Source organism: Caenorhabditis remanei, chromosome IV (assembly GCF_010183535.1).
Source record: "Caenorhabditis remanei strain PX506 chromosome IV, whole genome shotgun sequence".
In the NCBI taxonomy this organism is placed as follows: domain Eukaryota; kingdom Metazoa; phylum Nematoda; class Chromadorea; order Rhabditida; family Rhabditidae; genus Caenorhabditis; species Caenorhabditis remanei.
The window spans coordinates 15,535,177-15,557,752 of NC_071331.1; the positions used below are offsets into that span (position 1 = coordinate 15,535,177).

Below are 22,576 nucleotides of genomic sequence, written 5' to 3' on the forward strand. Positions count from 1 at the left end.
GATGGATAGACGGAAAGACGTATAACACCTATGGTTTCGACGAGAATCCAAGAATTGCTACAAAAATTCAGCTGAATTTCGAGCATGAAGAGATGTTTTTTGGAGAAAAGTTTTTGTAAGACATCTCACAATTATTATACTGTATTTTTCGATGTATTTCATTCGCCTGCCGGCCAATTAGAGAGTGCCGGTATGTTTTTCAAAGCGTCCATTTGGATGCCTGTTTATTAGAGTATATAGTTTTATTTCATTCTGAATATGTGGAAAATTAAATGAAATCATCTGGAGAAAAGATTTTATTGACAACAAAACTGGATCATAAACCAGTCGAAATGAGCACTTCTTCTTCTTCCAATTTGCTTCTTGAGGCGGATCCGCATCAATGGTCCATCAATCACTATTACACATACATTAGACACCCTCCGACTGAGAGGCGCCGAGAGTTTGGACCACCATCAGACAAGTTGTCAAAATAGACGGCATCTCATTGAAAATGGATTCTGGAGTTAGAATAAGAAGATTAGAATAAGTGGAGAAAAGAGAGAGAGGTTCATTCGGATAACGGAATCATTTGAATGGTTTGTGAACGAATTATTGTGACAGTAATCATGATTAAGATGGTTCCAACAAGGGAAAAGAATCCAAGATGCTTAATTTGACGAGTTTCAGAAGTTACTGTAATTTTATTGTATTACAATCATGCAATGATCAACACGGTTTCACTTGTTGCTTGGATTCAAATTTTAGTTTTATAATATATGAAACTAATTAATTTTGCTTCGACTTTTCTCAGTCTCAGAATTTCAGATTCTCTTCGTTGCTTCTAGATTTGATCATGTTTTTCTTCGCTTCTTTGTATCGTTTTTTCCAAAAAAACTTGTCCGATTCCACCTCATGGTTGGAAGAACCGTCAATAAAATGATAATATGAGAATCTTGTTTTGTAGAAAGTATTCTGATTTTTTGAATGAATAGTTTCAGTTTATATTGTTGTTTCCTGAAAATCTCATCTGGAAAAAATATTTCAATATTGTTGCGTTCATTTCTGGAATGATTGATGTTTTTATGTTTATTCTCAGTAAAACTTTGAGAGAAAAGAAAAACAGTATGATAAGAATTTGAGAGGGACAGGAGGACAAAACGGAAGAAAATTAGCAAAGGAAAGAGCAAGTTCAAAGAAAAAATGCCGAATTTTGTTCGAGGGAACGTAGGCAACGGGATAATTTTCCATAGGAAACCCCGGATAATAACACTACTCGACGTTGAAAAAATGAAGAGAAATAAAGAGATGAAAGCTGAAAATACTGGAAATAGTTGGGAGGAAAGAAGATGAGAAATTATGCCTATTTTCAGATTCGGATTGGGAGGATTATTATGCGAAATAAAAGAAAAACAAAGAAGACATGAGAGACGAAGAAGGGTTGTGTGCTTTTTTTACACCGGAAAAAGTTCACATTAAGAGTAAAGAATTAAGAGAAAACAATTAAAAAAAGAACATATGAACGGGCACACAGCTATAAGAATCAAAATTGCATAGTTCGTAGTTTGGATTAGAAAAATAAAACATTATGATAAAAGTTCAGAAAAGAAGAGTACTTTTAATGATTTTAAGGAGAGATTAGAGATATAAAATGAAACGAATTACTATTGGAAAAATGGTTTTAAAAGGGATCTAGAGGTTGTTTGTCTCTTTGATGTTTCCTCGAGATGTGGATCGTGCTGAAAGAATATGAAAAATTAATGAATTTCCGCACTTAATAAATCTAAAAGAATTCTTCACTAACCCCGATTCTCAGAATCAACTTGGAGTCTCAACTGCCGACTGATCTCACGAAGTCGAGCGGCCGATTGTCCTGTCAAACTGGGCTCGCGACGATCGAGTCCTGCTTGGAACGCTTTCACGACACGAATCTGAAAATAGAAGATTCAATTGAAGAAAATAAACGATTACACATATTAATTGTGATAGAAAGAGTGAGCAGAACACCAATTAGAACAGAAAACTGAGAGTAGCAGATCATCAGCGACACAAGTGTATACGTGTGGAAAGACTGTACTAGTAAATACCGATTAATTCGAAAGTTTGTAAGAAATCCAAGAAGAAACTTCAGTGTTTGTGTAATTAAACTGGTTTCCATGACATGATGATTATTGAGAAAAGTGGGAACACAATTATGAGTTTTTCTCATATTCCATTTCAAATTAGATTTGCCATTTCTGACGGATAGATGGAAATCCCGTAGAAGTGGAAAGTATTCGAGTTTTCTTTCAAAATGGTTTAGATGAAAGAAGTTAGAATCACACGAAACTCGAAGAAAAAGTCACACAATCAACTCAGATAGATGAGAAATTGTGATGAGAAGTAGTGATTAGAGAAAAGTGGATCAACTAAAACGGGTGAACTAAATGGGCCTGTTTCAACACCAAAATCAGTAAACTACAGTAGCGGTCATAGGTGAGTATACCTCCATACTTTCATGTGTATCTCTGTTGAATCGTGTCCGTTTTGCATAAACTTTTTTTTCAAAGATAGCTGAAACATTCAGCAATAAGAAAATTAGTTTTTTTTTAAAAGTTAACATTTTTAATTTTATCGATAATCGATTTTTCCTGATCGTGATTTGAAAATTCGAAAAAAAAACTTTTTATTTTTCTCTTGAAGTTATTGAGTTTTTGATGTCAAAATGATGGAACATGTTCAAATAAACAAAAAATTGTGTTGAATTGTTTTCTGAAACCATAAGCTAGAGCTCCAGAAGTCAAAAGCGGCGCCCTCGGGAAAACCTTCATAACTCATCAAAAAATTATCCAAATTAGCCAAAACATGTACCAAAAAACGTGTTTCGAGTTCTTCTACAAACCAACATCAAAAAATCAACATTTTAGAAAAAATAATTTTTCAATTTTTTTTCATTCAAAAAATTTTTCATTCCAATTTTTCCTAGATTTTCGATGTTTTCTGGCTATTAAACGACCTTTCAAAATGTGCATGTGAAGTGCTTTATCAAGCATAATGAAATACATTTCTGAATTTTTTGCTCGTTTAATAGCCAGAAAATATCGAAAATCTAGGAAAAATTGGAATTAAAAATTTTTTGAATGAAAAAAAAATTGAAAAATTATTTTTTCTAAAATGTTGATTTTTTGATGTTAGTTTGTAGAAGAACTCGAAACACGTCTTTTGGTACATGTTTTGGCTAATTTGGATAATTTTTTGATGAGTTATGAAGGTTTTCCCGAGAGCGCCGCTTTTGACTTCTGGAGCTCTAGCACGATGCTTATGGTTTCAGAAAACAATTCAACACAATTTTTTGTTTATTTGAACATGTTCCATCACTTTGACATCAAAAACTCAATAACTTCAAGAGAAAAATAAAAAGTTTTTTTTCGAATTTTCAAATCACGATCAGGAAAAATCGATTATCGATAAAATTAAAAATGTTAACTTTTTCAAAAAACTAATTTTCTTATTGCTGAATGTTTCAGCTATCTTTGAAAAAAAAAGTTTATGCAAAACGGACACGATTCAACAGAGATACACATGAAAGTATGGAGGTATACTCACCTATGACCGCTACTGTATATTCAAAATAGTAGAAAGGGTGATTTGTTAGTTAGAATGTAAAAGAAATGACGAAAAAAATACTGTAGAGAATCAACAGACTCCTAAACTATACATAATTTAGATTTATTCCTTCTAATTATAGCTGAATGTTACATTTAGAGATAAATACTACCACCTTCTTCAATAAATTAATATACCTAGATCTAAAGAACTTTCATGTATCAAAAAGTAAAGTTTAGGTAAAATTTCTGAAATGTCTATGCCTAATTCATCGGTAATTCAACTATTCTGTCATCACAAAAGCTTGCACAACGACTACTAAAAGACGAATAAAAACAACGCACAGAATGCGAACGATCATTACAAAAAGTCACAACACGACATCTAGAGGGATAACGGGAATTCTCAATGATAAAGTCATTCTCTGATTATTTGTCAGTCAAAATTCGTCAATCAAAAGTTAATGAGGAGTTGGGGAGACAGGTACGAGTATGCGGGGGAAACAATATCGAACAGTTATTCGATATTATTTAGGGATTCTTACTGCTTGATCAGTCGGTGCACTGCTCAACGGCACCGGGATCAGATGATCCGAGCGCTCTCCGCCAATAACCTGTAAATTTACGAGATGTTCTCGAGATGTTTCTAACTATTTTCAGACGGAAACGTTTTTTAAAAGTTTGGCTTATTACACTAATATCGACGTGCAGGTAGAGGAAAGATGAAAAATGCTGGAAACTGAAAAAGGGAGACTGTGAATGTATGTGGTTTGTGGTGTGTATTCGCTCCTCCTCCTCATGCTTCTGAACTTGGTTTAATACAAATAATACAATTTATTCAGTTGTGAAACCTTTTATTTTGAAACCATAAAAATCGTAGAAGTCTAAAAATTGAAAAATATAATAAAGCCAAAAACACTATAAAGTCCGTTGTTTAATAACTGAAAAAAAAGGATTCAAGAGAAACAGGGAAGAGCAAGAATTCAGCGTGAAAAAATTGGAGGAAAACGAATGAAACAGAATTAGAAGAGGGAAAACCATGAAACTTTGAAAGATGTCTAAAAGAGAAGGGGGTTGTAAGCGGTTTGTATGTCAAAATATGAAAATAAAACGTTGTGTCTTTCAAACGAATTAGACACTATTCGATACTGGCGGCGGCTACTGTAACCTTTCCTACCAATTCCGAAAGTGATGAAAAATTGCACAAAGTGTTGATTGATTTTTTGAATAACTACAATGTTTCTTGCAGCGGTGGGGTGATTCTACCAGTAAAAATGTTTTAAAAATAAAATATTACTTAACGAAAGTTATGAATGAAAGGAAAAAACAAAACATCTGTTCTATTGATTAAGTATAGTAAAATAGAGATAAGAGCTGGAGAGTTTACACGAAAATCACTACAGTAACTGAAAAGACTGGGTTTGAGAGGATGATAATATAAGGAGGAATATATCAGAATGTTTTCTAGTCTAAAAGAGTATCAACAACTTTCTGAAATATCTCTCCTGTAAATAACAACCGATTCAAAATTACACGTGAGCTACAGACACTGGGGTATCCAAAGACATGCTCTTGTTGATGCTTCGTTGCGTTTGGGTATACGAAGAATTTGTGTCAGGAGACCATTGCTGCACTAACGGAACTTTTTCAGTTTTTCCGTTTGTTTCTGGTTTTGGTGGTGCAGCTGATCCATTTCCACCAGTATTTCCATTTTCCACAACAATATGTGGTTGCGGTGAGGGAGTTCTTGGTTGTTGATGATGATAGTATGGATACGGTTGTGGAGATTGTCTATGTGATATCGCAGCCATTGCATTCCGTGCGCCGGCTGGATCAGGTGAAGCTGCCGTTGTTGTATGTCTTCCACCTCCCCAAAAGCCACCACGCATCGACTGGACGGAATGAGTTGATGCAATGGAACGACGTTCATCAAACTCTTCTAACGATGATCGGAATGCTTTGACAACGCGTAACTGAAAAATTTCACTTGAAAAATGTTGCAATATCCTGCAAATAAATAAAACGATAAAAACTTGAAAAATGACAAAAAAAAACAAAAAGAAGAATGAACCATGGTGAACCTCCTCCTCCTCCTCATTTACATCACCTCGAAGAGGATTTTATGATTTTTTCCAAAATTTTTCAGCGAAAAATGAGCAACACACTCTGAGAGACGAGCAGCGAGTAAACCGTGTTAGTATTATTATTATTGGTAGTATGTGGGAGTTGATGGCCAGCCAAAGGGAATGAAGGCATAATTATCAAGATATAAATATTAAACATTGTTTAAATTAAACTGGAATTCATAATAAATGCACCCAACTGAAAATTGAATCCGTTCAAAAAAAATTACCCGATAAATGATATTTGAATATGCCGTTGTTTGATAAATCATTCAACAAATAGACCGAGATGTTAGTTTGTGAGTTCAAGCCTGATGATCCAGAATTGATCAGAAGTGAAGATTTGATTGAAGATTCCAGATGATGTCAGTCACATGTGCCGATGAAGTGTTGATTCGATCATATGTTGAAAAAAATTCATGCTCAATGCAATTCAATTAAATTATTCGCAAAAAAAGAAAGTGCAAAGTCTAATAAAAATCCCGTAAGTTTTTTTCTAAATTTAGGCCAATTTTTTGCAGATCACACTTTTAGCAATTAGTAAACATCAGGTTATGGGCAAAAAACAAAAGGGTGAATTGATTGTCGTTGCTCATTTTCACTGCCCAAAAAATCGTTTAAAAATGAGGGAGGAGGTAGGAAAGGAGGGACACGCGGGATTCTCTTAAATTTGAATTTTACAATTCTTATTTTTTCGTTTTGGTTCCGGGTTTCGATTTTTCCGCTCGACAACAACTATCATCATTGCAAAAGAAAAAAGATCCCTCTTAGATAAACAGGGAGGGAGAAAAATAACCACACAAAAACAAAACAATAGGGAGAAAACGTATATTGCTCTTTCGAGTATAAACAGTTTTACCTTCACAACACAAAGAAAATCCGCTGGATTTTTTGTTGGAAATAGTGGAAGTAGAAGTTGTGGTAGAGTGTGTTGACAGTTTCAGTCGAGTTTCAAATAGCTTTCATCAGGAGGAGGAGGAGAAGGAAGATACCACACAACAGAGGGTTTTGTTGCAAATGTCTAATCGTGGATAACACAACTCTAACTCGTTTATAGAGGACGTTTGAGCTTGAACTCTGGATTAAAACCTGCGTGAAGGTCTATCCGATATCGTGAATTTATAAAATAAAATAAGAAAGAATGCGTAAGGGAAAACCAAATTATAGATAAGGGCAATAATATCAATTTAGTGTGTCTAAATGTATTATATGTTTCATGCCATTTCTCAGTTGTGTGAAAAACCACACACCACAAACACACTCTTTTTATTTCTCGAACTTTTAATTCTCAGCTATTTTCATCTTTCTCCCGCCTCTCGCTGGTTTCGCTCTAATAGAGGGTGTTGCTCAATTTCGATTGAAAATTTTCTGACAAAAACTTCGCTTAACAAACATGATGAAGATGTGGAAAAAGGAGAAAAATTCCAATAACTCGTTCTTCTTTTCATTTTTTTTTCTGCCATTTTTTCAAGTTCCACGTTACCTATCACTTTGTAACCTATTTTTTGTTTTTAAATGAACTGAAAGCTGAGAGAGTTGAAGAGAGAAGCAACTGAATAGAAATGAAAAGGGAAAAGTGTTTTGTTTTGAGTTCTGTCTGAAATTCCCGATCTGAAATTTATTCTGAAAAGTTTTGAATATTGAACACTAACCTGAGTTTGGAGACGAGTCAATCCACGGACCCAGAGAATCTGTCCTGATCTCTTCTCATGAGTATCTGAATCTTCGTAATCTGGCATCAATGGATCATTAGTTGGAGCTTCACCAGACCCAATAGTCATGTTAGCTGGAAGAGATCCAGTTGGAATGCTGGTAACAATCTGGAAGGAAAATCAATTATCGGTTTGTAATAATATAAAAATATGGAATACCTGTCCCCAAAGAAGAGTTCCAACTCCGAATGCCACACACCACAACCACTCGGTAGTATTCAAGGCGGAAGTGCTGAACCAGCGACCACCGAATTGAACAATGACGACTTGCGAGATCATGGTAGCGATCCAGATGATATAGTAGATTGGATTCGAGAAAAGTCCCTTGAAGATGTTACGTTCTCCGTGAATCTTTCTGGCGTTGATTTCGTTGAAAAGAGTCATCATTACGAAGGTGTTAAATACAATTGTGAAGTGCTTCGATGGAGGAGAATGGAGTGGAGCCCATCTTCCAGATGGAATGCTGAAGCAGACTTCTCCGTAGAAGATAAGAGTGAACAGAATAACGAGTTGATAGACAGCATGCCCCAAGATGTTCTTACACATCGTTCTTGAGATGAGAGGAGAAGTACGTCCATATGGTTTTCTCTTGAGCAGTTCTTCAGTTGGCATCTCTGTCGCCAAAGCCAAAGAGGCGAGGGTGTCCATGATAAGATTCACCCAAAGCATTTGCACTGCCTTGAGTGGTGTGTCTTGAATAGCACAAGCTCCAACGAATGCAACAACAACAGCGACAACATTGACAGTCAATTGGAATTGCAAGAATTTGGCGATGGAATCATATACGTTACGTCCCCACATTACAGCCTTCACGATGGAAGTGAAGTTATCATCAGTCAGGATAATATCAGAAGCCTCCTTCGCAACATCAGTTCCAGCAATTCCCATAGCAAATCCAACGTCAGCTTTCTTAAGAGCTGGACCATCATTAGTTCCGTCTCCGGTTACAGCCACGACTTCTCTTGAATCGGTAACACGTGAATCAATAATTCCTTTGACCAATGTGTATTTATCAGATGGCTGAGCACGAGCCAAGACACGAAGTTTTGGCCAAATCAGGTCAAGTTTTTCCTGAGAAACCTCTCCGTTCTCGTCACGAATTCTGGCATTGAACTCTTTTCCTTCCAATGCAATGAAATCTTCTCCTGGTTTCAAAATTCCACATGCAGTTGCGATCGATCTAGCCGTGTTGATGTTATCTCCTGTGACCATTCTGACGGTAATACCAGCTTCTTGGCAACGAGTGATAGCGGCTGGAACTTCCGGACGAACTGGATCTTGGATTCCGAGAATGGCGATGGCGGTCATATCACCAACAATAGCCTCTTCATTTTCCCAATCTGGTTCAGAAGAATAAGCAATTTGATTATCGGATGTCTTTTTGGCGGCTGGCACATAATCTTTATAGGCTACACAAATTGTTCTGAGACCATCGGAAGCCATTGGTTCAATAACGTCACGGACCAAGTTTTCAGCATCTTTAGAGCTGAATTTGGTAAGAGTTCCATTCTTTCCGAGGAAATATTTGCATCGTTTAGTAACAATTTCGGATGCTCCTTTGCTGAAAACACGATATCCACCATCCGGGAGATTGATGACTGTTGACATGCTCTTTCTGACTGAGTTGAAAGTGTAGACCTTCGGAATAGTTTCTTCTGGATGACGATCACGAATTTCTTGATACGACTTTCCGAGGGCAAGAACGAATCCGAGCATTCCACATTCGGTTTTGTTTCCAAGTTGAGTTGCTTGTTCTCCGAGAAGCTTTGGTGGAATAACCTGCGAAGAGTACGAGGAATTGATAGAAATACAATCCATCATAAGCTTTGTGGTGTTCTGATCCAATGATTCAATTTTTGGAGTGTCCTTGTGATGAACTTCATTAATATATGACTGAACAACTGTCATTCGGTTAGTGGTGAGTGTTCCAGTCTTGTCAGAGCAAATTGATGTAGCATTTCCCATGGTTTCACAAGCATCCAAGTGACGGACCAAATTGTTGTCGAGCATCATTTTCTTGACAGAGTAAGCAAGAGAAAGAGTGACAGCAAGAGGAAGTCCTTCTGGAACAGCAACGACCAAAACAGTTACTCCAATGATGAGGAAGTTAATGAAATGTTGGAAGTCAGCAAGGGAGAACGATTTTCCGTCGATGGCATAACGGGAAATACAGAAACGAATGATGAGAATGAGAACGGTGCAGCCAGCGACGAATGATCCTGAAAAATCAAAAATTGAATTTCAATTATCGACTCAACAATTTAAAACAAGTTTCTCTCCATTATCAAAAATTCTTACCGGCATATCCGATTTGAATAGCCAATCGAGTGAGTTTAGCTTGGAGAACAGATCTTTCTTTCTTTCCGTCAGCTTCAGCTGCAGGAACAGCTTTTCCGTTGGCCATGCCGTCTTCGCCTTTAGAATCTGAAAATTGATTAATCTATCGTGAAATAAAGACCTCAGAAAAATTGAATTATTTTCCAAAAAGTTGTTAGCAACACAGAAGAGATGAACAGAGTTTCGAAGAAAAGTGAATATGAATAGCGATCTAGATACAACGAAAATGGTAGGAACGGGAATTGGGTGGATATCATTGCCAAGATCAGTGGAGCTAGGATGCATAGCTACTAAATTCTCAGCTCTCGTTGCACAACATCCATTCCAGCATCTACTGACTGTGACAAATCTACCTTTTATCGTTCATACACTTTTCGTTTTCTCTTTCTGCTAATTCATATCTATTTATCTTTGCTCTTTCACTATCATTCTGTGTCGCATCCCATCTTTTTTTGTTTCGAAGTGAAGATGACATCAGTACTCACCGAGCAACGCTTGCGCCGTTCCTTCTTCAGCTCCAGATGCTCCATCGCCTCCTGAAACAAGATCAAACCTCTATGAGAGAAATAGAAGAACTATAATTTTCGGTGATAGAAAAGTAAAAATGATCAATGAATAGAGGAGAGATGCGGTGTTTCCAATAAAAATTGATCATTTCTGTTTTCTGGGGAATAGGGATGAACAACACCGAAAGGTATAAAAACAGGGAATATAAGATCGGAATTTCAGGCGTATAATCACAAAACACCACCAGCATCATCGTCATAATGACCATCATTCGTAATCAAGAGAAAACTCTAAAAGAAGAGCTAAAAGAGACTAAAGCAGCATTAAATTGAGAGATAGATATGTGGTGAAAGTTGTGAGAACGGCGATACAGTCGGGACCAACCACGTTTACATTTGTGTTCGTGTGAAAAGGGTGTGTTTGTGAAGAAAAATAATAAGAAGAGAGAAGAAAGTGAAGGATAGGATAGAAGACCAGAAACGAAGAAGATAACGTTGACGAGCAGAACGAGTTTCAGAATAGACACGAAGAAGACCTAACAACGACGATTCAGAAGAGAAGGAGAAGAAGAAGAAGTAGTAGTAGCAGGAGAGGGAAACTACCATTTTGGTTTTGAGCCTGATGATGTGAATCACGATGCTCACGATGATGATGATGAGATTTGACCGACGATCGAGAGCGTCGTTCTGTAAACTGATTAGAGAGTAGGGAAGGTGAGGAGGATTCAAAAGAAAGGCAAGGAGTGGATGAAAGAGAGCGAGAGTAAATGCGAAGAGCAGTTATTCGAAGACGCAGACAGCCGAAGAAAAGCTACGGAAATTAATGGTTGTAATTGATATCATAATCATACCCTCTCTCTTGGCAGTCTTTCGTTCCTCCTCAGCCACTGTCTTGGCAGCGCCAAGTAGTGTCATGATGATTCCAGTTTGCGAGTTGACTCCGACAGCTGTCACCAACATCTGCAATGGGAGACATCAAAGTTTTCCAATTCTAACTTCTAATAATTGGATTTCAGTTGAGACAAAAGAACTGCGATGTCAATTTTAGAATAAGATTCACTGAAATTTTTTCGGAAACATTAAATTTAGTATTCTAATGAAAAGATAGCGTCCATATTTAATTAAAATAATTCTACAAACCTTTCCAGATCCTTCCATAACGTGGGTTCCAGATAAAATGATTGGATCGTGATCCGGGCTTTTTCTGATTTGATCCGATTCTCCGGTAAGTGATGACTCATCCATTTTCAGGTCGTTCGATTGAATGAGAACTCCATCTGATGGAATCAAATCTCCGTATTTAATCTGTGCGATATCTCCAACAACGAGCTCATTAACCACCACTTGAACAGATTGTCCACCACGAAGGACGAAAAATCTGTGCTCGGTTTCAATCTTAGCTTGAAGTCCACGGAATTGGCGTTCTTTGGTGTAATCATTGAGAGCAGTAACAAGAACCACAACAATAACAGAGATGAGAATAGCAACTCCTTCAATCCATCCAGCATCATGTTCACTGTCATCAGTCCCGGCTGACAATTAATTAATTGGTAAGAACGAACAGTTATCAGCAAACCTGTGTCTTCTCCGGGCGGCCTGTAGAATGAAAGGGCGAGGGATACAATTGCAGAAACCAACAGAATAACAAGAGTAACGTCCTGAAAATTGTCCCTTAATTAAAGACACATTATGTTTAATTTGAACAGTTATACCAAACCCCCTAAAAACCTTTCAAAAATTCTCCCATTTTCTTTCTGGCAAGGTCCCTCCGTCGCTCACAAGTTTACCGCAAACCCACCCACTCATGCATATTCAATAATTTCCCCTCTTTTGCTTTTTTCTTTCCTTTTTTCTTACTTTTCCACCGCTTTGTGTTGCTCATAAAAAGCAGAAGGAAAAGAATGAGATAGAAGAATGTTGCGGAGTTTCGGGAGCCAGAAGAACTTGAGCTCAGTGTGTGGGAATGAAGGAAACGCAGAGAGAAACCCTCTTGGGAGAGCATCATTCTTCAAAAGAAGCTCTTGGGAACTAGAAAGGAAAATGGGGGAGAACAGAAAAGAAATGAGAACTGAAGAGTTACTAATATTAAATAGGTTACAGAAAAACTTAGCTCTTTAGTTCCCAATAATTAATCAGTGATTTTAGAGACACGTCTTTTTAAAATTTGTGAACAGATTCATACCTGAAGAGCTTCCCACACTAATTGTAAGAAGCATTTTGGTGGATGTGGAGGAATTTCATTTGCTCCGAATACATTACGCCGTCTTTCAAGTTCTTCTTCATTGTTGGGAAGTCCATTGTTGGGATCGGTCTTCAATTTTTCACACAGACCCGCTGTTCCTCCGTAATCTGTATCAATTTTTTCTTTGGCTTCCGCGCTCCTGTAACAAAATTGAATATTATCAGTGAACTCGTAACATTATGTTCTTCTTTCTTGATGACTATGGCTTTACAAACAGAAAAAATAACTCACCTGTACTCCATAAGGGCGCGAAGCTCCTCCAGTGATGCACCATACTCGGGCATTTTTCTGAAATTGAGATTCTAGATTCAATAGAAAGAAAAGGCAAATATTTCACAACAAACAAATATAAATGAAATTTTTCCCAGTTTTTGTGGTGGGTAGCTATGATGTATTTTGGAACGGAAATGCGATGACTCACATAGTAAAGTGACTAACATATCAATCAGAAAGACATTTTCAAGCTTTCACTGTCTCAAAACATTAAAATAAACCTCTTGGAGATCATGGGTATAGTTTTTTCAAGTGAGTCAATCTAAAAAAAAACTACAAGGCGATCGCAAGTAAACGCGAAGAATAGAACGAGAGAGAAAACAGAAAACAACAAGAAAGAGCGGCGTAGCAAAAACAACAAGTCTGCCATCAATGCTTTCAATATAAAAAATCAATCGATAATTTGATAACAACATTGGTTTGTTAGGACCCTAGAGAGCACTGATAACACGGAAAGCGGAGAAAAAGAAAGGTGGAATCATGTTTGTGTATTTTTGGTTTTATCATATTTAAGTACAAACTTTATGCATTCGTTTTATAGCTTACGATCCATTCCGTGAATTTATTTCATATTCAATAGACAGCTTCTTCCCTCTCGTTTCCGTTCACACGGAATCAGAAAAATCTCAATCGAAAAACGGTAAACTGTTGCCTCGTGTAAATTCACACGTGGAAAAATGAACTGATGGACATGTAAAATGAGCAAAAAAAGAAGGCTCTTCATGCCTGGCAAGTGGCGGAGAAAAGAAAGGCATCTGTTGTTTTTGAGGAGCTTCTCCTCATTTTCCTTCATCTTTTTCAGTGTCCCTGTCTCCCCCTCACTCTTCCGTCTTCATTCTGCTCGTTTTCTGTGTGTTTCCGGCTAGACAAAGACGCAGGCAGCAAAATAAGTGAGAGAAAAATGAAAAAAAGCCTCTTAGTCTTGCGTTCTCAGACGACATCATCTTTTCTAACATGGGGTGTTTTATACAGCAGTGATTTAATATTTGAATAATATTTACCTGATAAGTTAAAAAAGCCGTTGAAGCTTTATCCGGGTAGTTGTAGTTGCACACAGATCTGAAAGACGAAGCTTTTCCTCAAATTAGGAGAAAAAATATGAATAAATTAAAAAATTTGCATATTAGTTGGTAGGGTACGGTGCGTAATTGTACGCAGTAATACGCAAACACCGGCTTGCAAACCGTACTTCATTATGGTGCTTTCAAAGTTGCTACAGCGACAAATCTACTCCGTCCAAAGGTGATTTGTAGATTTGCTGATTTTTCAGATTTGGCAGTAACAAAATTAAGAATGAGCAATACTTTAAATTAGCAAATCTAAAAATCAATTTTGGACGGCGTAGATTTGTCGTTTTTGTTTTTGGTAGCAACTTTGGACGCACCATTATGGACTGATTCCTCAGCATCAGCTTGAGAAAAGAAACTCCTACGAATCTGAAAATAAAAGTGAAAAAACATACGTCTGAGATTTCTCGGTCCGTTTCTTGTTTTTAGCGGAGCAGTCAGAACGAGTTCATCATACGAATGTTCGTTGCTCTACCTCTCTGAACCAGCTACTACTGTATGCAGGTTTGTCGGCCCAATCGTTGATGCAACTGAAAACAAACGAAAACGTAAAATCGAATGAATATTTAATTTTTGTGTCGGTTCGTTCGCTTTGAAAAATAAATTGAGAAACAGGGCAAAAACGGGAGAAGGGGAAAAGACAAAAGATCGTGTCAGGGACTAGAAGCTTTCGGGGCGCAAAAGGAAGAGGCCCCCCGAAAAGTTTAGTTTGCAAGTGGCAAAAAAAAGATGAAGAAGACGAGACGAAGACGAGAAAAGAAGAAGAAGACGCCGTCGACGTCTTCTTCGTGTGAAAAAACACAAAAAGTGACGGGTCCCCGGATGAGAAATAAGGAAGAGTCCAACGTCATCAAAATTCTATAGAGAATGTGGGAATCCGAGAGGATAAAACGACTAGACTTTATCAAAACTTTATGGAACCACGAATAAATTTTATTGGCAATTCTGTGTTTAATTGTTTGATCGTAAAAACTAGATCAAAGTTTGCACAGTTCAATTTTTATAAGAATTTGTTTCATTCCTTATATAATTTGAGAAGTTGGAATACGGTTATTACGAACATTAAAAGTAGTACTACTGATATTTTTGAAGCTGTCTAAAATAAATCTTACGAGGTTTGCAAAATAGATTCAGAAAACGCGAATGCTAGAAATTTTAACAACGAAAAAAACGGAACAAGAAAGGGAAACACCGGTTGTTTTCCCTCAATTCTTTTTATTTTTCTTATTAGGCCAGAAGACGTGGATAAAGAAGGGAAAAAAGAAAACGAAGCGATCTATATATTTATGCGGTGTACATGTGCTTATGCTCTGAAGGGGACAGCTTTAACGTGTGAAGGATTATGGAAAAATATGACTAGTCGCGCAGTTCTGTCAGCGTCTCTTCATCTCTTGCTCCAAAAAAACCGACGGGGATAGCTTTCTCAACAACTCGAGTCTGACTTGAATCAATTTGTGTGTATGTATGTGTGTGTGTGTACTGGAGGAGTGGGAGGAAAGGAAAGGAACGAATCGAGAGAGAAGACAGAGTCGCTCTTTTTACGGGGCCTTGCTCCAAAAAAGACGACGTCGCTTCTCCTTGTGCTCTTCCGCACAGGGCTCCGCTGCATTGACGACGACAACGAGAAGAGCGAGCACACACACAATTCAATGGGATTTGGAATTGGTCCAATTGTATGTATGAGAAAAGAGAAGAAGACTGAGAAAGAGAATAGAAAAGGAGAGGCACACAGCATTTTTCTCTTCTTCCTTGAGAGGGACAGCACAACGACGTCTTCAAGAAAAAGGAGGAGCAGGAGAAGAAGGGAAGATGAGGAGTAATGACAATTATGAGTAATGAATCTGTTTATTCTTAATTCTACCTGAAACCAACTCTTCTCATAAAATTCCTCTTCTGAACTCTCTTCTTCTTATTCTCTGCAGGTACAATCCATCTAACTATTCTATTATTATCAATTTTGATTCATCAAAAAAAAAATTAATTAAATAAAAACTGATCAAAATCGAGTAATGCTGAACTCTAACCTAAAGCAAAAATTTGTATTAAAAGTTAGCGAAAAGTTGAAAGTTTGCTCCGTGCTGCAGCCAAAACGCGCCAAAAACTTTTCATTGACAGTTTCGAATTCGTCTGTCCGTCGTATTTGCTTTTTCAAAAAACGAATTGCTGCGGGAGAAGGTTGCCACCACACAGCAGTGCAAACTTTGCATTTTAAGAAGGTAAAAATGGAACATTAGGGAAAAAGGAAAAGGAAAAAAGAAGATGAAGAAGCTTTTGAGAAAACTTTTTATTTTTTCAAAAGTTCGATAAGAGAACGTTTTAATGTTTTGTTAAAAGTTCAATTAGAAACTAATTTTGAAATTAGAAAGATCATATTTCGGAACTTTTCGAATCAATCATAATCGAAGTGACTAATTTTGGAAAAAATTGAAAAAATCGGAAATGAAGACAAGTCTGAAAATGAATTGACATCCGAGATGTCTTTCTCTCTCTATGAGAAAGATGCCTGCCATCGAGGTCCTTCTCATTCTGTGGCCAGGGCAAAGTGCAAAGAGTATGTGAAATGAAAAGAGAACAGACAATCAGAGAAAAAGGGGCCAACAACTGACATCCGATACTACTCGACAAGTGCACATTTCCAGGCGAGGGACCTCTCTGTGTGAGAATAAGAAAAAGAAGAAGAAGACGGAGATTCGATGGGTACGGCAGTGACAATGGGAAGAAAAGAAGAAGATCGGATCAGTTTCACATGCCGTCCGAATTTACGACTAAGATCATTACCAGATGGTAGGTGACTAGATGAGCAATCAAAAAAAAAGGAATCGGAGAATCTGATGAAGAAAAAGAGTATAAAAATCAGATTGAACTCGGGGGAAAAGAGAGTTAAAACTGAGAATGAGAGATGTTTTATAAGATAGATCTTCTAGATGAATTTTTATTTCTAATTTTTACACTTTTCAGATTTGGAACTAATAAAACTGCAAAATGGAAAATCTAGGGAACGATTGGAGATCATGTCAGTTTTCTAAACATCAGCTCAACTAGAATCTCTTGAAAACACTCGAGATATCTCGGATACTTTTCAAAATGATATATCCTGAACAGAAACAAGAAACCACTCGATCAGTGAACCTTGTTGAAAATGAAAAATGACGCCTTTCTCCCGCCTCATTTCCTCCTCTTTTTTGTGTCGAAACACAGTATTTACCTAGTCTCATCTAGAACTTTAACCTCTCCTTTCATCCATCCACTGTTTTCAAAAAATGACGTTTTCATATTTTTGAACTACATTTTTGTTTCCCTTTCTTTTTCAATTGACAGTTTATTTTTTGTTTCCAATGATGCTCTGAACAGACAAATGACGGAAAGGTGGGTGCAAAATCAATGCGTGGGATGGTTTATGGTATTTTAATCGTGTCAAAACGAGAGTTTATTTTAAGAAGAAACTATATTATATATTCAAAAAGAGAGTTTCATTGATAACGATTTAAAAAAGCTAAGATTGATTTGTAGTAACTATTCTTATCAGTCAAATTACGTACAGTCTTTTGAACTTTTCCAAAAAATCATATGCTGCTGAATAGTTGATAAGACTTTTGGGGTTTCAGGTGCCTAAGTAACCAACTCAGAAACAAACATAGAAAAAAGGTGGTTTCACTTCCAGCGAATCCTACTGTATCTCCTCATGAAAATCCATCATTCTTCGTCTTCCACCCGTCCATTTTGGTGTGTGTCAGTGTCACCCACGTAGAGCTGCTAAAACGAAATACATACATATATAACTCGTTTTTGTCATGGTGCTATTGGTTGGTGTGGGCGGCGATGGAAATTTGCGCGAAATTGAAATATAAATGGATGTATGGGAGCTCCCGACGCCACAATAAAATTGATGGGTTGGGTGGAAAAGGAAGAATGAATTGAGTTGAGATCTACATGGATTGAGAAAGAAAAAGAAGAAGAAGGTTTGTACCGTATCCCGAGAGAGAGAGCAAAAGGAATTAATCAAAAAGAAAAAAAAGAAGGCACCTGACATTTCGAAAAATAATTCAGAATTGTTTTAAGCATGTTATCTTGGAGAGAAAATCTCTTTGAGTAATTGGTTTTACTGACAAGGAGGGAGAAAAAGGCTCTTCGAAATGGCAAAGATGCAAGATTTATAGACGTCGTGGTGATGGAGTCCCTTCTTTCTAACCCACTTTTTTGGGTAGATTAAATTCGAAGATTTGTATGTGTGCACCAAAGAGGAAAAGGAAAAAGAAGAAGAAGAAGAAGAAGGGAAGGGTTTAAGAGAGAAGAGGTATTACTAAATGGAAGGAAAACAATTAATTATAGTTCTCAGATATATAGGTGGTGAGAAAAAAAAAAGAAAATGACATCATGAAAAAGGAGGAAGGTAGAGAGACAGGTAACACCTTGAAACCTATGAAATGACCTCAAAATTCAGAATTTCTTTAGAGATTGCATCTTTTGTAAAAGAATCGAGAAAGGATTATTTATGATTAGAATCTTCGAAATAAGATGAAGACGGTTAGATGAAAGTTTACTTTTGTTGTGAGAATTCAATTTTGAGATGATATTTTCAATAGCTCTGCTGTGAAATATATGTGGAATCACCAGAAATTGTGGAAAACCAGCTAATTCTAATTGGTTCAATCAAGAATATCTAGTTTGATAAGTAATTGTTCAAATCAATCGAATAGTTATATAATTGTTCTCTATTTCTCTGATTCTCTATCTCAAAAGTAATGAGATAACACATCAAAGTATCAATTGTAAACAAGTAGAATGAGATGAAATAGCTGAGGGACCTTCATATCATTTCGAGTTGAGTAGTAGTGTAAAATGGCGGATGGCAAGAGGTGAAGCATAGAGGAAGAAACGGCCACAAAATGCATTTGAAAGAAGAGAAAAAGAAAAAGAAGAAGAAGAGTGAAAAGGGAAGGCAAGGACCACAAAACGAGAAAAGCGATGGCGCCGACGGAGCCACCAGAAACAGAGAAAGAGCCGAAAAAGTCGGGCGTGGCTCCCTTCCCTTCCAGTGAGTGAGTCTCCCAACTCAACCCCTCTTTTGCCTTTCTCTTCATGCATCAAAAAGTGAGAAACGAGTAAATTTGGCCAGCGGCGGTGTGGTGGAGAAAAACGGAAACGTTTGAGTTTTTGTGGAATGAAAAAATGAGAAAAAGGGAAGAATATAATGATGATGAAGAAGGAAAAAGTAGGTGGAAAAGTTATTGGAAAAGAAGAGAAGAAGAGGATTATGAATATGTCATAAAAGTTCTGTGTTTTTGTGAAGGCGGGGAATGCTGTGCAAGTACAGTGGGAAAAAAGAAGAGAAATTTTGAATAAATTGGATAAAGACTTAGAAGAAAAAGAGAACAGATTGCGTGGGTTTTGATGAGATTTATGGTTTGTTATTTCTATAATCAGAACCGAAGAAATTCCGAAAAAATAGCAATGTTATGGACGATGGCTAGAACATGATTCTATGTACCTCAATGTCATTGAATTCTGAAAACTTTATGATCACATAACAGTTCAAAACTGAAAGTTTCTAGACTGTCTCGTTGTTCCTTTTCTGGAATAAACTAAATCTAAACATACTTTGAATCAAAAACTGACATCAACTCGATACGGTACGTTTTTTATAGTTTTACCAACAAAAAAAGCACAAAACCCGACCAAATATGCAAAATATTATGCGATGTTCAGCGGCGAGGGTGTTAAAATTCGCACAAATCGGATCAACTTCGGGGTAGAGTGAGGGTGGGATGAAAAATAAAATGAGATGCAAATGGACTGTGTCCAAAAGAGACGATTAGTCTGACCCTATGTTTGCCAAAACCAATGGGTTCTAAGCGGATCGGCATCATTTTGTTTGTATGCTTTGGTCATTTTGAAGAGGACAAAAAGACGAAGAAGATGGAGAAGAAGGTTTACTAAAAAATCAAGTACATTGACAAATAATGTCTCGAGTTCTTTGAAAGGAGAAACTACACTTTTATAACACCTGGAATACACGTTTAGAGACAACTGAAAATAGTCACAAACCTCTTTTCTCTTTATCCTGAATTTCCGGAGAGGGTGATTGCTTCATTGCTTTTTGAGATAAAAATAAGACTCAAGCGACTGTAAATCAGGTTTCCGTTTGATACACATTTTTGTCAAGAATTGGTTTGAATAGTTGAATTAAAATGACATCACTTGAAACTACAGTAATCCCTTCCCCAAAGCTATTATGAACTTTATGATCGGCCAATCTTTTCATATAGTTCAGGTCAGAATTCATGAATAGAAATGAATGAATGTGGAAGTTCTAAACGTATAGCGTAAAACAAGGAAGTTTCAGACTGAGACTTCTTCTACGAAAAATAACTTTTAGATGCTCAGAAAATGAATAATATGGAGATTAGTCACAATAAATTAGCTTTGTTTTTGTGTATGCTGCGAGGCAATACTTCTACGAAAAGCATTTCTGTCACTGATTAGAAAAATATAGGAAAGGAATGATTAAATCCCTTCTGACATAATATTTTCGGGTTCTCTCTCGATTCAGTTTCTCTAAATTTATTCTGAGAAAATCTTTAGAATCAAGAGAAAAGAAGAGGATAGAAGACGATGAATTCTAAACAAACTTGCACTATGTATAAACGTTTTGAGCCTTGGGCTTTCTCATTCTCTCCTTTTTTTTATTTCTATCAGGTTGCGTGTGTCCAACCACTCATTTCTCTTTTCAGTGAGACGCAGAGAACGGACAGTTAGAGAAATAGGAAATGAGAGAGAAAGGTCAACTTGAGAGAGTATGAGACACTTATTGCTTGTTGTTTTCTCATTCATTAGAGAGTAGTGAAGAGTGAGAGAGATAGAGACACCAATATTAGACAGTATTAAAGACAAAGAGACACAGAGAAATGCCTGTTGTTGTTATTGATTAGTTTGTCGCGCCTTCGTGTGCCCAGCCGCAGTTTGGTTTGCCGTCGTTTTTTCTGCCTTCACATCTTACTCTCCTCGAGTGGAAATAGTATGGAAGAGGAAGAGACGCAGACACTGTTTTTCGTTTAAATGATGAATTCGAAAAAAGTAAATGGGAGAAGAAAATTGATGATGGTGATGATGATTATGATGATGAGTGAAACGAAAAAAAGATGCGGCTATTAGTGGGAAATGAGAAGAAAAAATTGAGAAATTCTTTTTTCAAATTGAAGATATATATTTATATAGCATGTGGAAATGAGAAGAATCAATTATAACTAATAGGAGAATATGAACATGAATTGTTTTTTGAAGATAGTAAAACTGAAAACTGAAAATACCGGAATTCAAGATTTCTTCGAAAAAATAACACCCAAAAACTTGTGAAATCAACTAGTTCAGGAGTCCTTAAAATAGTGAATCGTGACGAATTGAAAACTCCACCTACTCGTTCCACGTCACCCCTAGCTACCGTACCCCAGAGACACCGGAAACACATAAATCTCGATGACACTTTTTTCTCCTCGCTTCCTACTCTATAATTATGAAACAAAACAAAAAAGTGACTAACAACGACTGGACAGAATACATCTAGTTGCTTGGAGACTTCTTGAAAACTAACTATGAAATGGATAGGAGAGAGAGAAGGAAACCGCCAACTTACGTGAGAAGAAAACGAAAAGTAATTCGTCTTCTCTCCTCATCAAAAATAGAAATTTCGTTATCAACGTGTTCAGTTCGATGATAACTCTCGTTTGCGTAGGTCTTTCTAGCCTTTCGACGAAACAATGCAACATTTCTTCGTTATCATCTGATTACTTATTATCATTTGCGTAAATTGTATCGTTCTACTGCGTCATTGGTGCATATTGTGTACATATTTTCAAAGAGTTTAAGGTTTTTAAGGTGATTCTTTAAGAATTTGGAAAAGAAGAGATCAATATGTACTATAGTATACTTAAGAAGAGACACTCTCTGCAAGAGAGATAACTTGAAAATTCAAACAACAGTACTATAACGAATCTTACAGAAGTCGAACGATCTTGGTGACTGAAAAAAGATAGGTCAGAAGCTAGACATAATGCACAAATTAGTCACAAATGTATACCGGTTGATGCAGCTCACAAAAGTAGTTTGTATCGAACTGTGAGCTCTCGAAATTTCAAAAGATTTCCAGTTTCACCGTATTGTTTTCGCATGGGGAAAGTTGAAATTAAGATTTTATGAATGCGTGAGAATAATCCAAGAAGTGAGTCTCTTGAGGTTTTAGAGAATTCCTTCCAGATTAATTTCAACGCCTAATTCTGAGAAAATTCAAATTTTGTCAGAAATTTCTGAGCCTCCAAAGACATTTTGATCTTTGAAGTTTCATAGTTGCACACCTCCAAAAATTCCATCAATTTAATATCTTCAACTGAGTTATGATTAACTTCCTTTTCTAAAAAATACCTGATCGTTTCCCCCGAAATCTCTTGGAACTCTCCTCAACTTCTTCCCGGATTCCGGATATTTTTCTTTTTCTCAATTTTGAAAAGAAAAACGTCGAATTTCATCATCTCGCGAGAAAGAAAATAAACAAGATTTCAATTCAGACCTGCCAATTTCATTTCTCTTCGTAACGTACCTAACACGACGGTGCCTGTCAAACTAGTAATTCATCAAATTTCCCACAATTTCTCTCGGAAACCAAAGTGTATAACCTAGAATTAGATTGAACAAAACGTCTTCCGCATCCGGTTTTTCTTTTTGAAATCGAGTGGACGGATTCTGGACGACTACATGACAGG

General features: G+C 36.8%; 1 protein-coding gene across 1 annotated transcript; it reads right to left on the reverse strand.

Moving 5' to 3' along the window:
• Positions 1–1,671: 1,671 nt before the first annotated feature.
• GCK72_014332 (uncharacterized protein) lies at positions 1,672–12,767 on the reverse strand (the record flags this gene model as incomplete). Its single annotated transcript, XM_053730242.1, has 13 exons — positions 1,672–1,718; positions 1,784–1,910; positions 4,109–4,177; positions 5,108–5,536; positions 7,339–7,506; positions 7,558–9,617; positions 9,697–9,822; positions 10,221–10,271; positions 11,093–11,201; positions 11,382–11,773; positions 11,818–11,899; positions 12,424–12,622; positions 12,715–12,767. 13 exons carry the CDS (start codon positions 12,765–12,767, stop codon positions 1,672–1,674), a joined length of 3,912 nt encoding a protein of 1,303 aa, XP_053585014.1.
• Between the last annotated feature and the right edge of the window lie 9,809 nt (positions 12,768–22,576).